Raw genomic sequence first — 15,740 nt, forward strand, 5'->3', positions numbered from 1 at the left:
CCACGCCTAGCACAGCAATCTTTCCCTTTTTTTTTCACGTGGGGTGGGGGGAAATAAACTGAGGAGCTGTTCCCTGAACCACGCCAGAACACTGTGTTTGAACCACAGACATGGGAGCTCAGCCAAGAATGCAAATAATTTTCAGAGACTGCTGTGGATGTGTGGGATAGCTGGAGTCCTCAGTACCCCCTCCCCCTTCATGAGCGTCCATTTGAGTCTCTGGCTTCCCGTTAGCTTGTCATGCAGCGCTGTGTATCCTGGAGTTTTTATTCAAACGCTTGGCATTTCGTGTTCTGTAACGGAGCTGGATACAACAGATTTGTCTCCCCATACAGCGATCAGACCTAGTATCTCCGTACGGTCTATGCTGGAGCTCTTTTTCGATTTCAAACTGCATCGCCAGCCGTGCTGATCAGAGCTCCTGGGCAAGCAGGAAATGTAATCAAAAAGTTCGCGGGGCTTTCCTGTTTACCTGCCCGCTGCATCCGAGTTCAGATTGCTGTCCAGAGCGGTCGGTGCTGCACTCTGGGATGCCGCCCGGAGGCCCAATACGTCGATTTCCGTCCACATGAACCCTAATCCGAGTTATCACTATCGAATTTAGCGCTACTCCTCTCGTTTGGGAGGAGTTCCGAAATCGATTTAAGGAGCCGTTTAACTCGATATTAATGATGACGTCGTGTGAACGGATACAGCGTTAAATCGGTATATCGGCCATTAAACCGATTTAAAGTCGCAGTGTAGACCTGGCCTTAGTTTCAAAGCCTACATTATCTCTAACTCCTGCCTGTATCCCCTCTCTTGCAACAACAAAGCCAGAGGGCTCACAGTCCCATGCTTACTGAGAAGCAGGCTGGGAGCCATTGCTGCAGTGGTGATGGTGTTGCAACTTGCATCTCTCAGCTGTAAATGAAATCAGGGTTGACTTCTGTTCTTGTGCTGATCAACTGAGAAAGACTACATAATCTGGAGCAGGGAAATGGTTGAGACATAGCCATTGTTGTGTGAATTGCACACAGTCACAGGGATTAGAGCAGATGACGGGAAGCACTGGAGACTGACCAGATGTCCCAGCGTTTTAATCCAAGATAAGACACTCCTAATTTTGACAAAGCCAGCAGGAACATCATAGAAACCTTGCCATCTATCATTTTACCAGTGACTAAACATTGTAATGTTTAGTGTAGGTCAGGGACGGGCAAACTTTTTGGCTTCAGGGCCGCATCAGGTTTCGTAAATTATATGGAGTGCCAGTTAGGGGAGGTCGAAGCCCGGCCCCTGCCTGCTATCTGCCTCCCCCTGGGGACTCCTGCCCCATCCAAACCCCGCCCCCCGTTCTTTGATGGCCCCTCTGGGATCCCTGCCCCATCCACACACCCCTGGTCCCCTGACTGCCCCCGGACACCCGCCACCCCATCCAACCCCTCCTTTCATTCCTGACAGCCCCGGGGACACCTGCTCCATCCAACCACCCATTCTTCCTGTCCCCTGACTGCCCCCAGAACCCATTCCCCTGACTGCCCTCTGCTGCCCCATCCAACTCCCCCTCCTTCCTGACTGCCCCACAGGACCACTGCCCCCATTCAACTTCATTTCCCCCCAACCACCATCCACACCCCTGCCCCCTGACCATCACCCCAAACTCCCCTTCCCTCTATTCTACCCGCCCCTGCTCCCTGTCTCCTTACCACGCTGCCTGGAGCACCGGTGGCTGGCGGCGCTACAGCTGCGCTGCCTGGCTGGAGCTGGGCCACGCCACCACTGCCACCGCGCAGCACAGAGCACTGGGTCAGGCTGGGCTCTGCAGCTGTGCTGCCCCAGGAGCTCACAGCCCTGCTGCCCAGAGTATTGCGCTGGCAGCAGAGTGAGCGAGTTGAGGATGCTGGGGAGGGGGAACAGCAGGGGAGGGGCCAGGGGCGAGTGTCCCAAGAAAGGCACTCAAGAGCCGGGCAGGAGGGTCCCACGGGCCAGATGTGGCCCACAGGCCGTAGTTTGCCCACCCCTGGTGTAGACAGCACCTCCACTATTAGATGGTGCTATATATATATTTTTAAAATTGTTGTCTGTTGTTAATCTGATTTGGCAGGGGTTAGCAGGCTCTTCAGTCTTATTTCTGAGGGCAGGAGTTGGTACTTGTAGTTTCCCAATAAATCAGTGATTCTATACATATTACAAATGTTATATTTGTGTCTATGCTTTCATTTTACTCATATCTTCCCTAAAAACTTACTACTGCGGTGATGGACGTCTACAACTTGTAAATTTGTAATGAAACTGAAAAACCCTCACAATATTTCTTCCTGTAGCTTTCCAAGTGCAGCCTGTTTTCTTTGAGTCTGTTTATTGTCCAATACAGGATATAGAAATGCCCATCAGCGCAAAGTGGATGCAAAATACTGCCATTCAAAGTTACTTACACTAAAACAGATGGCTGGTGCAACTTTGAAAACATGCATAATGCAAAAACTCACTAGTTCTTATCCTGTATGCAATATATTATAGCATAAACAACTCTGATGATTTGTTGGCTACAACACGCCTTTAGAGCCTGAAAATCCTATTTGTGCTGATAACAGCCTTTGCTCATAATACTATGTATCCCTGCTGCTAGGTGGGCCCCTGCTCCCAAACACCAGACCTGGACCAACAACCATCTATTGGGCCAAATCCTGCTCAAGCAACCCACCACTGACTTCACGAGAGTTGCAGGATGGAAATGAGAGTATAAGTTAGCCCATTAGAACTATTTAATATTATGCTTAGTGCCTAAACATTAAGGTTTTCCTGTTTTTTACTTTAAGCATCTCATTCTTTAAGCATCAAGCATATAAATAAAGCTCATGTTTCCCTGTATCATATTTTTACTCACATCTAATTAAAGGCTGATTATTTCAACAATGGGTTTTCAGTTATGCCAATAGCTAATTCAAGAATCTTTCTTCAATGTTTATAGTTCTGAATACAAATATATTGAAAATAAGTGGAATAAATGCAACTAAGACAAGCTATATGCTATCAGCACATTAACATGCATAATCCCACACCCCAGTAACACTGAGGTTGAGATCTAACCTAGGAGAATCTGACTTTTTATCCTTAATATCTCATAGTACAGTAGTATATTTTCCAAATTTGGCCTAGGTATAAGTCTTTGAAAAATTTCAGGTCACACACTCTCAGTAAAGGCTTAAGAGTATGGCAGCTAAATTTTCTGAATATTCAGTTTGCACTGAGCATGCTCCATCTCCTCACACATCTTTAAGTGTCAACTAGACTGCACATGCACAACCCCCACCAAGAGAGACCCAGCATGCACTATGCAGGGCTGCTGAGATGGAACAGGATTTTCCTGCAATTATTCTCCTAGCTATTGAGACCTGGCAGAGTGAGAGCGGATGAGGAGCTGAGGGGGTGGAGCATGGAAGATGGACTGGCTGGGCAAGGAGACAGACTAAATGAGCTGGGGGTAGGTGGAGGGAAAGCCTCAGAAAAGGGAGATTGGGACTGGAAGTCAAGGTGGGGGAGAAGAATGGGGTGAGATGGCCAGGAATGTGCAGACTTTTTCTGGAAAAGGGAGATGGGAAAGAGACTGGGACAATAAGGAAGGGAGATCATTGCAGGGAGAGACAGAAATGGGCCAAGGTCAGGCTCAAGGGAACAGGGAAAGATCAGGTCAGGGGTCAAAGAGTTTGTGACCACTAGAACCTGCTACCCTTTCAAACCTGGAATGGACCCTGAGATTCCTTAGTGTTATCATTCATAGCCTGGTCCACATAGAGAATGGTAACCTATTACTGCATTTGGTGCCAGAGGTCAGTGGGGTGTATCTAAAGGTTTCAGCCCTGCTGATAAGCCATGTGGTGTCTGTATTATGTTATATGATGGAATTTTTTTTCAGTTTTTTTTCTTTTAAATTTGGGAAACTAAACACAATGTTAAAAGAACATTAACTTTGCAAATTCAAGAACTCAAAAGCTAGAAAATGTGGATTTCTCTCTAACAGTTACTGTATAGAAGACTTGCATTTCTCTAATTGATTTTCATTCTAGCAAATACATTTCAGGTTTGTTTTCATTTAATATAGACCAGACACCCAATAGATAACCACACAGACATTTGTTTCTCCCAAAATTAGCATTATGACTTTATTTGGTGCTTTGTTACAATCTGTAAATCCAATAGTCAAAATATAAACTAGGCATAATGTTAAAGCATTTTACAAGCAAAATACTTTATTGTTTTCTTTTCAAATTGCATAGAATGGGATATGTGTACTGGTTAAATGATATACTGTACATAAACAAAACTATAATTCATAAAACTGTACTGAATAGATAAATCAATAAATCTTGGAGTCACTGCTTTTAAATGGACATAACCATAAAAGAAAAACCATACACCTGGAGCAATAAATATGGCTGCCTTTCTATGAACACACTGTCTCATGAAGACAACAAGCCATTGAACTTCTCTTCTCATGTTGTTGTAGATCTTTCTAATTCAAAGAAATTAAACAATAAAACAAGCCAGAATAGGTCTATATATACCTGATTATTTTTTTTTCCTTTTTGACAAAAGGCCAGAATAGAGAGGGATTTTGATAGCTATTTCTGAAATCATTTATAGTAATATCTGTTTTTCATATTTTCAGTATCCTGGAGCCATCAAGCTTAGAGCTTCATCCACACTAATAATCTTTGCATTTGTCATTACTCTGTTTAAATGTGTAAACTCAGATTTGTTCCATTGTCTAGCACCAGACAATGTAGAAATAGATGCTTTGCCATAGTAACTACATCTCTGTTCCTGCAACTGTGTACCTCTGGCTTTAAAGTCTTACAAAACTAAAATATAGTTGATCTAGGTTGTAATAAAAGAGAATATTAAATACCTTTGGTAAAAATAGATATATTTAACAAGATTAGAAAAAGCAAATAGTTATATTGTCAAAAGGAGAGTATAAAATGTACACGATAAAAAATACAAACAAAAAACGTCATAGGCCATAGTAATTAGAGTAAAGCCACTGTTCTTTTCAGTGTTTGCCTCCTTGGCTCATGTTTATTGTCCAGTCAGCTTTTCTAAAAGGCAGGCGCTTTAATAGTGGATGTGGAAAAATCCAGTCTTTCCTACGAGTATCAGACAAATTAAGTTTAATTCAGAACAAGACAGTTTGTTTTAAAGCAAGTTTGTAAGACCTAGAACTCTGATTTAGAGCATGTGGGAGTGGCTGAGTACAGAAAGACAGATTCCAGATGTCAATCACAGGCCAGGTGTATTGGAGCTGTAGAAGTAAGGCAGCCAGCAGAGTCAAGTCTTCATGGTGTGAACACTGCAATTTTTTACACTAAATTCTTAAATCCGTGTAATATCAAGCCAACTGGACATATATATACTTCTAGTAATCCCTTACTGATGCCTTTCTCCCATCCTTTGACTAGGCCTCCAAGCAACAGAGCTTTTACACAACATATAATCCCAGGTTGGTTTCTCCTCTCTTTAGAACTCACCTGTAAATCCTGAAGATGGAAGATCCCCAAAGCAAACAACTGAGATTAGGGAAGGAGATAATGCACAAGCCCCATAACAGAATCAGCCATTAATTGAATGTACTTTGAAAGAAAGAAGCACACTTAGCCAAATTTATCCTTCAGTATTCCCTTTGCACACACAGGCACACTCGTCATGGTGTTCCAGGGGTACGTCTGTCAATGATTTATGCAATCCCTTTACACCGCTCCTGGGCTTCAGCTGAAGAACCTGAAAGAAGACAATTGGAGCCAGGCTTTTAAGTAAATCATTAAACATCTTGTTCATTATCTACAGTACACTGGAAGTAGTAAACTGGAAGACAGGGAAACTACTAAAGGAAACTCAATCAGCTCCACAACTGAGTTTCTTCATTTATTCTGCTCATTAATATATATTACATTTTTTTTGGCCTTACCTCAAGCGTTCCACAAACTTGATTAAGACATTAAGATATGCTAGATAGACATCTACTCACGCCACTGTGTTACGTATGCCCCTTCCTTTCCTTTTAGAAAATTATCACTAGTCAAATCTGTTTCTTTAAAATTGGATCATACAGTACCATTAAGGTAATATATATATATATATATAAAATTAAAAAAAAAACTAGTGAGTCACTGAATCCATACACCTGCAAGTTTAGAATACAGGAAGAGATATTAAACTGAAATATTTAGGTCTATAATTACAGACACTGGAAAAATCTTACATGACCTAGAGGTTGTTTATTGTCTTTTACATTCTAAAAAGAATGTAAGATGGTATCTTCGGGCTTGGCATATAAAATGCTAACCTTCAAACTAGCCCAGTTGCTTGTTAAGCTGAGCATGAACAAAGAGCAGTTTCAATTCACTTTTGTTTTTAAAAATAGAACATCTCATTTTGCCCAACTTAGATAAAAACTTTAAATGTAGAGCTCTTCAGTCCACAGTAACTTCACAGGGTAAATGCCCTTCTTGTCCACAAAAATAACCTCTATTCAAAAAATGACATTTTGGAGTGAGAGCACAGGCGCTGATTTTTTTTTTTTTTTTTTTTTTAACTCTTAGTAAAAAAGAGAGCTTCCTCCAAATGTGTCACTGTACAGTGACATTAGCCTTATCCTATGAACTATGTTCTGGTCAGCATTCACATTCACAATAAAGATTGTTTCTTGAATGGATTTTCTCTGGTCTCAAATATAAAAACACAAAATGAGATACGTACCTCGTGGTATTTTTTGGTGACTTTGGTTGGGACGCATTGGCACTCATTGCAAGTATAGTGACAGCAGGCACAGTTTCCACCACAACGTTTAACCAATAGGCATAGTGGCCAGAAAATAGTATCAGTTCGCTTCAGCTCCTCCCTCAATGATGCTGAGAAGTTGCGAGGAGTACAGCTGTAGAGTCGCACCTCCTCCTTTAGAAGGTTCAGATCCACCACTGAAAAGTAAACATATCTTTCAAATGCCATCAATAAACACACTTGAATGCTCTTGTAGCTTCCCTAAGGAGTGCAAATCCAAGGCCTCCAGAGACACTGCGGACCAGATCCTCAATAGTATTTAAGGGTCTAAACTCCCATTGACTTCCATGGGAATTCATTTCAATGGGAGTGAGATGCTAAAATACTTTTAGGGTTCTGGGCCTGAGAGCTTTGCCATTGTGGAACTTATGCAAAGTGCACTTTAGCTCCCAGGCTGCAATAGAGGCCTTAGTGAGGCCACATTCCCAGCGTTCTCCCTCTCCTCAACCCCAATGTAATTTCCCTTCAAACTCTCTACTGACACAGAATTTAACTGCTATATTGAACTGCAATACACAAAAGCTGTCTGTGGATTTTTATTCTACTTCATTATTAATTAAGGACTCCACTGCAATTAAAGAATCTTACCAACATCTTTTTTTAATTATTTTTTTTTTAGTTTGTAAAACTTGTTCAAGGTGTGCAAACGTTGTCTTCACTATATTTTCAATGCATGCTTTCAACAAGGAAGACTCAATTGAAAGGAAAAACGAAACCTGTGGCCTAATCATGGAACTTCTGGAAAGCTATGCTTACATCAGTGAATGTCCTACATAAAGTGTGTGTGTGTGTACACACACACACACACAGAGGGAGGGACTTATAAAATAAAAAAATAATTATCAGAAGAGTGTTAAGATTTTTCTTTTGTCCCCTCCTTGTCCCTTTTATAATCAGTCTGTCTGTGTCAACCTCTGTTGCCTCTCTCCATGCCATTTGCACTTTATTTATTCTTGCTTCTCCCACAAGCCACCCTCCATCAAAGTCGAACTCGGTAATATCACTCCGTTGAATCAACCTTTTAAATCTGTTACATTTAAAAAAGTTCAACACTTGGTAAAACAAGTTAAGTCATCTCCACCATACATGGAACTTTACTATATCAGTTTCCTTATAAACAGATTCCACTGTAGCATATGAAAATTTTAACATGCTGAGGGCTGAACAGCTTATGGAAATGCCAAAAATAGGGCAGTATACTTCTTGTTCCCCTAATTCGATGGACAAGAATTAATGGGCCTTGAAAGGGGAAAATGCCATTCTTGAAAAAAAACTAGGGTTGGTTTTGTGGAACACTGAACACATTTTATCAGTGTAGGCTGTGATGAAAAGCACTGTAATTTGGCTTCTGGTAGAAAAGGAGGTTATAATGATCTGTGATATTTGGACTGATTTTCCCCCCTCCTCCCAAAGGAATAGATGCAATGTGTAATGGTATCTGCGATTCTTTTCACTGGTGGGTTAGCAGCATTACATTTTCCTCTTTGTATTCACCTATGCCAGGATGGCTTTTGGAAATACTGAAATAAAAATCTCAGACAAACTAGCCCTGACATTAAAAACTAACCCTTTTCCAGAGGAACTATGATAGAAACCTGAGGGGAAAAAAACAACCTAAAATCATCCCATTTATACTACAAACAAATTCATATTAACATTTGGTAAAAACAAAGAAAACCTTTGCATAAATTTCTAGTGGTTCAGAGAGGCAGAAAATAATCTTGGAAGAGATTACTTCAATTCCAATCAAAAATGTAATGAAAATGAACAAAACAGAAGAAAGAATGTATGTATTATTAATCAGTGGTTACCTGCTGCTTTTGTTGAACACTGACCTGCATGTATTCTTATGGAAGATGGTCTCTGGTTTCAAATGACTAAATATAATTTCCTCACCACTATCCTCATGGCCATATTATGTTTTCTGGACACAGTCAGCTATTTCACTATACGCCAAGATGAGATGGCTTAACACTTTGTTTTTCTTTTTAAATATGTGAATAACATGTACTACAGTGCAACTATAAACTGGTTGGGCCAACTGAGGGATAAATTGATAAAGTGTGTGAGAAAGTAACCCTTGGTCCACTTTAAAAGAGTCATTTAAGTTCTAAGATGTCCTATTGGGAATTTTCTATGTTCAAAACCAGCAAGTTAAATGTAAAATAAAGCTGCTATCATTACTACAATAGTGTCTATAATGGAGTAGTCACTACCATCACATGAAGACAGACACAGATCCTGCCATAACAATCCTGCAATCTGAAGGTTAAAATACAGTTATGGGATTTTGTACTCATTGTGACTAAGATGAAAAGGCAAACAAATTATGTTTGTAATAATAATACAATAAAGAGTAATACTGTTTGCCATGGCATGGCAATACAGGTGCAGACAAATGGAGTATACTTGCCTCTTCTGGCCATCGGCCTGGATGTGCCAAGCAGGACAAAGAGATTTTTGTTTTTAACCTAGCTGCAGGCAGGCTTACTTAGATGACTTTCAGAACAAAGTAGTTTTTTTTTTTTATCACTAGCCTCTCATCCCAGAGCTGGCACCCAAGAAAGCAATGTTGTCCCATAAAAATAATCACAAGGTAGGAATATGTGTTTTTCCCTTGGCATGACTGCCACTGTCATAGAGGGATGGTTCTGACTAACAGTACCTCTAACTTTAGTGAGTGAGAACTAATTACTCAGCCAGAGAGGGAATCAAAAACAGAAAAAGAAAGGTTTAAAGGGGAAGGTGGGAAGGCTGGCATTGGATAACCCAGGGGTAGGCAACCTATGGCACATGTGCCGAAGGCGGTACGTGAACTGATTTTCAGTGGCACTCACGCTGCCCAGGTCCTGGCCATCAGTCCAAGGGGCTCTGCATTTTAATTTAATTTTAAGTGAAGCTTCTTAAACATTTTAAAAACCTTCTTTACTTTACTTACAACAATAGTTTAGTTATATATTATAGACTTATAGAAAGAGACCTTCTAAAAATGTTAAAATGTATGACTGGCATGCGAAACCTTAAATTAGCGTGAATAAATGAAGACTCAGCACACCACTTCTGAAAGTTTGCCAACCCCAGGGATAACTTCTCCTCAGCAATAGTAACCCTTCTGTTGCTAAGGGAGAAATGCTTTATGCATTCAGTACTCAAATCCTGCAGGGGCCAATATGCTTGGTGTATAGTATCATGTGACCAATGAGCATAGCTTGTCCAAGGAGATGTATTTCCCCCCACCCAGGAAGTGGTTACTGCTCTAGTGGAATGGTCTAGAGCAGTGGTTCTCAAACTATTGTACTGGTGACTCCTTTCACATAGCAAGCCTCTGAGTGCGACTTCCCCATTTATAAATTAAAAACACTCGGTTATATATTTAACACCATTATAAACGCTGGAGGCAAAGTAGGGTTTGGGGTGGAGGCTGACAGCTCACACACCCCCATCTAAGAACCTCGAGATCCCCTGAAGGGTCCTGACCCCCAGTTTGAGAATCCCTAGTCTAGAGTTCAGGAGAGTAAAGTAAGCGGTAAGGAATAGGCTAGATGAATACTGGATCTTGGGTCTGGGTATCGGATGTAGAACTTGGGTGTCTGGTGGCTAATGCTGGAGGCAAACAAGTCATGGATGAAATCTGTATGTTGCCTCCAATCCATGAGACTTCCACTTTGAAGAGGGACCTCAAAGATCCTATGAATAATGGATGGATCTGGGTTCTGTTGAGAGTAGTCAGCATGGATGTTCAGATGGCTTAGGATATAGAAGGTTTACAGAAACCCAAGGGTTTTTCAGCAGGGATTGCCTCTTGGTTCCTACCCTTAATGGTTTAAATAAGCCTTGGGAGTGGTGATATCTGACCTAATAAGCATGTGTTGTAGGCTGTGGCCTTCCCAGTGGAAGGAGAACTAGTCAGATCTCCCATAGATACAATATACTGATGTTGAGTCTTCGCTCTAAATTTGATCATTTTCTCTGAAAAGACCTGAGAATGCTGTAGTCCCAGTTCCTCCATAACAAATATGAGAAAGGGAATTTAGTAAAACATGAAAAGGATGTAAGGGGTGGTATGGTTCATTTTAGAAATAACCAAATATAAAATTCCAAATGGAATCTCTGTAGTCAACCCCTAGCATTGATCAAAGGTGGCGATTTGCTGGCTTCTTTCAATATGAAGACAATCCAATGGCTCAGTTGCATGGGGAAACTGATAATTTCTAAGATTCATGCCTGGCCACTTGCATGCCCAACACAAAGCTCTTCCATTCAAACTGGCACCTGTGTCACAGAATAAAGATCATGATAGTTGTCACTTTCAGAAATCAAGTCTCTCTGTATGAATGCTCCAATGAAACACTGGATTAATTGGGCAGAGTAATTTCAGGAAACGTCCAGAGCAGTCACCAAATCTCTATAACTATTTCTGACTTTCAGCCTGAATATAAACAGGGTCAAATGTTCCCTGATCCTCTGAAGTATCTACGCCACCGGAGGACCAAAGGGCAGTGTTTGGACTTCCTGGCACATTTCTTTGGCTTGCCTTTCTTCTCCACCCTGAAGATACTCTAAGATGGGGACCTCAAGCAGATATATTACATGCTTCTTTTAGCAAGGCCAGAAGCAAGTCAGGTGGAAGGATGTCAGGAGGCTACCTGTAGGAAGTTCAAAAAGGATATAGCTTGGCACAAAAAAAATCTCATCCTCCTCACTGACACTTCCTGCCTGAGCAACAGCAAAGTTACATACCTATTTGCCTATGACTGTTACTGACATGTCATGGGGCATGGGAGGAGGGAGGGTAGTGAGGATTATCATTTTAGAAACAATTTGGATATGGGTTTGAACAAAGCCCTAGATCCAAATACCCCAGTTCTGGAAGGGTTCTGAATGTGAACCCAGACCCAACATTTTCAATTCAGTATATTTTAGTGTGCTTTATTGTAACAATAGAACTTCTGAGGTGTTGAAAAGCTTCATGTTCAGCTTCATGTCTAACAAAGTACCTAAGGGGTATAGCTTTTATATCACAGCATGCACCCTTGCCCTATCTTTCTTCTTATTAAAAGGTCTGTGACAAATTTGTCCAGGGCTTATGTAATCATTTCTTTGAACTGTGTGAATGAAGCTCTTATTTTTTCAGAGTGTATCTGTCTGTCCAAAATGTATTTTAACATACTGTGGGCACAAAACTAGATGACAGAATGTATATATTCCCTTAAAATGTTTACTTAACCATAATAAAAGGTTATATGAATTTCCCAAGTGAACTAAGTTACAATACCTGTTATAATGTGAAAATTTAAACACACTTTCAACTTGGCTTTCACTCATTTATCATGGTTGACATAACAGTCAAAAGTTCTTTTTTAGCACTAGCTCAGAAAAAAAATGCAGATTTTTTTTTATTTTTTTTGCAGAACCAAGATATTACTGAGGAAGGAAAGAAATAAAAAAAAAGAAAGAAAGAAAGAAAGAAGGAAAGAAAGAAAGAAAGAAGTGATGCGGGTTGGTCTAAAATAAAATTGTATTTCAAAATAATATATCTTCATTAGTTTGTATCATTTAAATATACTAAGTTCACATCAATCTGAAATTAATTGCTTTTTATAATTGAGGCTATAACTTTCTAACAAATCTCCAGAGATGTGTACTCAAAAAGAATCCCTCTTTCCCAAAGCATTTTACCAGCTAAAGTCTGGTCTAAATAAAGCCGGGGAGGGGGGCAGATTTTCTCCTGCAGGAGAAGTTTGGTGTGTGTATGTATATGTGCATCAGGAAAGTGGTTATGGCTTCTAGGCTCCACATCACCTAGAGATGTTCCCAGTGGCATAGGAGGTTTAATGACCCCTAAAACAGTAAAGGATTGGCATAACACACCTGCCCCCGGCTCTTCTTGTCCTTTGCCAGGAGTGCAAGAACAGAGGCACTTGGTCTCAGTACAGATATATGAACAGGAGGTTCCCACACACCAGGAGAATTATCTGCTTCTTGTACCATGCACGTAGCATAAAAGAGCTGTAATTAGGTTGCAGAATGTAGCCCATTGATTACTCACTGATTTTTGTGGGAGTACGACTGGACTACTTTTTTTCACTGCAATGCACTTTTTACTTTTTAATATGTATAATATTAAAAAGGAACTTAGTTTTTATATATGAAAATATTTTGGAATACAGAACCAAATTTTGCTTTTTGGAATAACTCCTTTGACCTGACAGAGGTATTCCTGATTTACATGGATATAACTGAGATCATAGTTTGGTCCTAAATTCTGGACATAAGTATGGCATTTAATTAAAATGAATAAAACAAAAAGAAAACTGGCCTAATTATAGAATTTGAAGGGTACAATGTAGTTTTAATTAACTGATAAACATTTTAGGACAGATAATTTTCTATAGTACTTCTTAAAATAGGTTTTAAATGCAGTAGAGCATGTTATTAAAAACAACAATAAAAATAAAAACAAGGAAAAAGTTCACATTATCTAACTATTCAAAGCACCTAACAGTTAATACTGTGTCATCTTAATGAGACACATTTTCTGCCCCAGGCTATAACATTACACACTCAGTAATGCAGTCTGAGGGTGGTCCTTTTAAGATGAATGTGGCAATACTCTGATATGTTTATTCTAAGGAAAATCTATTTCATTGTCTAATTAGAAGTCTTTAGAAGATTTACTCTGATAGTTTCTTGGGAAGATCATTGTCTCGTAGAGAGTTGCTTTTGTCTATATAGATGTTATCCAACACCTGCATTTCTGTTTATGTAAGGTTCCACAAATATACATTGCTTTTCTCTCACTTATTATATGCTTAAAATGGTAATGCAGTTGACAAATGGTGAAACTCTTTAACTAGAAAGTGCTAAATGAATATTTGAAAGATGTGCTTCATAGCTCAAAGCTTTTAAAGACAAACTGCCTCCTATCCAAGTCTTGATTTACCTATGCATAGCTGTAGCAATAAAAGCATGGCTAGAATGGTAGATTTTTAGCTCTGATCCAGGGATCAGCTGTCAAAAACCTAAATCTGAGTTATGAAAAGGATTCACCTTCTCTCCTTCCTTGCTGACTGAATGATAATCTACTTTACATTTGCCAACACAGGCACTACAAACTGATATTTCATTTACACTTGAATATTTTCATTTTCATGCTATGTGATAGGGAAGGAAGAGAGTGTTGTCTGCATGCCGTTCATCAACATGCAATCTATAAATATGAAATAGTGGCAGTATTTCCAGGAGATTTGGTGGAAAATGAACAAATTGCCAATGTAAGCAGAAGGAAATGTCTTTCCTTGATTTACCTTGTGTAAGGTAAAATCCTTAATACAGGGTATATACTTTACACCTTCAATTAAGCAATTGCCTACCTCACCAAGTGGTGGCCAGGGACACCACTGTTTCATGGGACAGTGTGGAAGAGGGCATTAACACAACTTGCTCTGAGGCCATAAAGATTGCTACATTCACATTCTGAGACAATCCAGACTACACCAACTGAAAGAAGGTCAGAGATGGGCTGCACATCAGAAAGGTACAATTCCTTCCTGAATATCCCAGTGCACAGTTTGAGAGCACTACACTCTGCTGGTAAAGAATATAGGCCAATTTGTGATTGGCCCTTGTGTGCTGGATGCTGAGAGATTCTCCTTTTTTTTGTACACAACGGACAATCAGAATCCTTGCATTTGGAGGCAATAAGAAGTCAAGTGCCCACAGCACCAGTCAGTAGAACATGTCAGGTGCAACCTTTCACCCCACTTTGGTCTCTCTTCTGTGTGTACATTCTATTGCCGCCATAGATTAGATCAACACATTAGGTCAACAGATTAGAGAGAGACTGCATTGCCATCTGAGGATACAGTATCTTCTATAGTTACAATGTCATACAATACTCCACATAGATTGCACATGAGCAGTATTATACAAGTGCATGCTAGCTTTTACCATTTGAATGGGCAGGCTATCATTTTATGGCCTTCCTCCAGGCTTGACATACCTAGTTCAGGAAACACAACTCTATAGCCTTTATTTGTCAGCCAGATGAGTAAAGCTCTGTTCCAGGGCCTGAACAGACATCTACTGAGTCAACTTTACAACAAACATCCATTATTGTTACTGGAACGCTGTTGGGATTCTTTACACCTGGCCACATCATCATTTTCCTAAGAGTAAATTTCCTGAGGTGCTGTACTCATTTTGCTCTAATGAGAACATTCTCATCTCCACTTGGAACTCTCACCCCCTGCCTATGCCTCTTCTCAGTTAGCCTGTCAGCTTAGCTACATCCAGAGAAACCCCTTTCTGGTGTTATGGCCCTTTTTGTTCCCAGTTGCTGTAATCTTTCTGGTAAGAAAGAAAAAAATGTCATGATGTAAAAGAGTTAATGGCTGATCAGATGGGGGGCAGGGAAGACACTCTGCAACTATGATCAAACTCACCAGCGCACAAGCTGGTTGGTACAAGGGAGGAGTGCAGGACCTGGGGCTGTATGAGGTAAGAAGCTCCATCAAAGTCCATCTATTGCTCTGAAGAAGGGAGACTTCACTTTGAGTTCTATATTTTTGAAATTTCAATATATTATTATTTTAAATAGGATCTGGAGTGGCTATTTTCTCCCAGGGCTGAGCCTGGCACAAATGTCTCCCAAATTCCCTGTGCTAAGAATAGAGTCCTACCAAATTCAAGGTCCATTTTGGTCAATTCACAGTTATAGAATTTAAAAAATCATAAATTTCATGATTTCAGATGTTTAAATCTGAAATCTCACAGTGTTATAATTGTAGTGATCGTGACCGAAAAAGGAGTTGGGGGCGGGAGGGGAGAGGGAGGAGGGCCAAGGTTATTATATGGAGGTTGTGATACTGCCACCAGGACCCCAGTTTGAGAAACACTGATCTCCCCCATGAAATCTGTAC

General features: G+C 40.3%; 1 protein-coding gene across 2 annotated transcripts in view; it reads right to left on the minus strand.

The window, feature by feature from the left end:
- Nucleotides 1-4,128: 4,128 nt before the first annotated feature.
- PDGFC (platelet derived growth factor C) overlaps nucleotides 4,129-15,740 on the minus strand; it is a 245,712-nt gene continuing 234,100 nt past the window's right edge. For both annotated transcript variants that reach the window (XM_032779132.2, XM_075066348.1), the window contains 2 exons: nucleotides 6,739-6,956; nucleotides 4,129-5,760 (listed from right to left, as the gene is read on the minus strand). In XM_032779132.2, the coding sequence (XP_032635023.1) occupies nucleotides 5,644-5,760; nucleotides 6,739-6,956 (335 nt within the window). In that variant the 3' untranslated portion in view covers nucleotides 4,129-5,643. The remainder of the gene's footprint in view (nucleotides 5,761-6,738; nucleotides 6,957-15,740) is intronic.

This window comes from Chelonoidis abingdonii, chromosome 5, assembly GCF_003597395.2.
Source record: "Chelonoidis abingdonii isolate Lonesome George chromosome 5, CheloAbing_2.0, whole genome shotgun sequence".
Classification (NCBI taxonomy): Eukaryota; Metazoa; Chordata; order Testudines; family Testudinidae; genus Chelonoidis; species Chelonoidis abingdonii.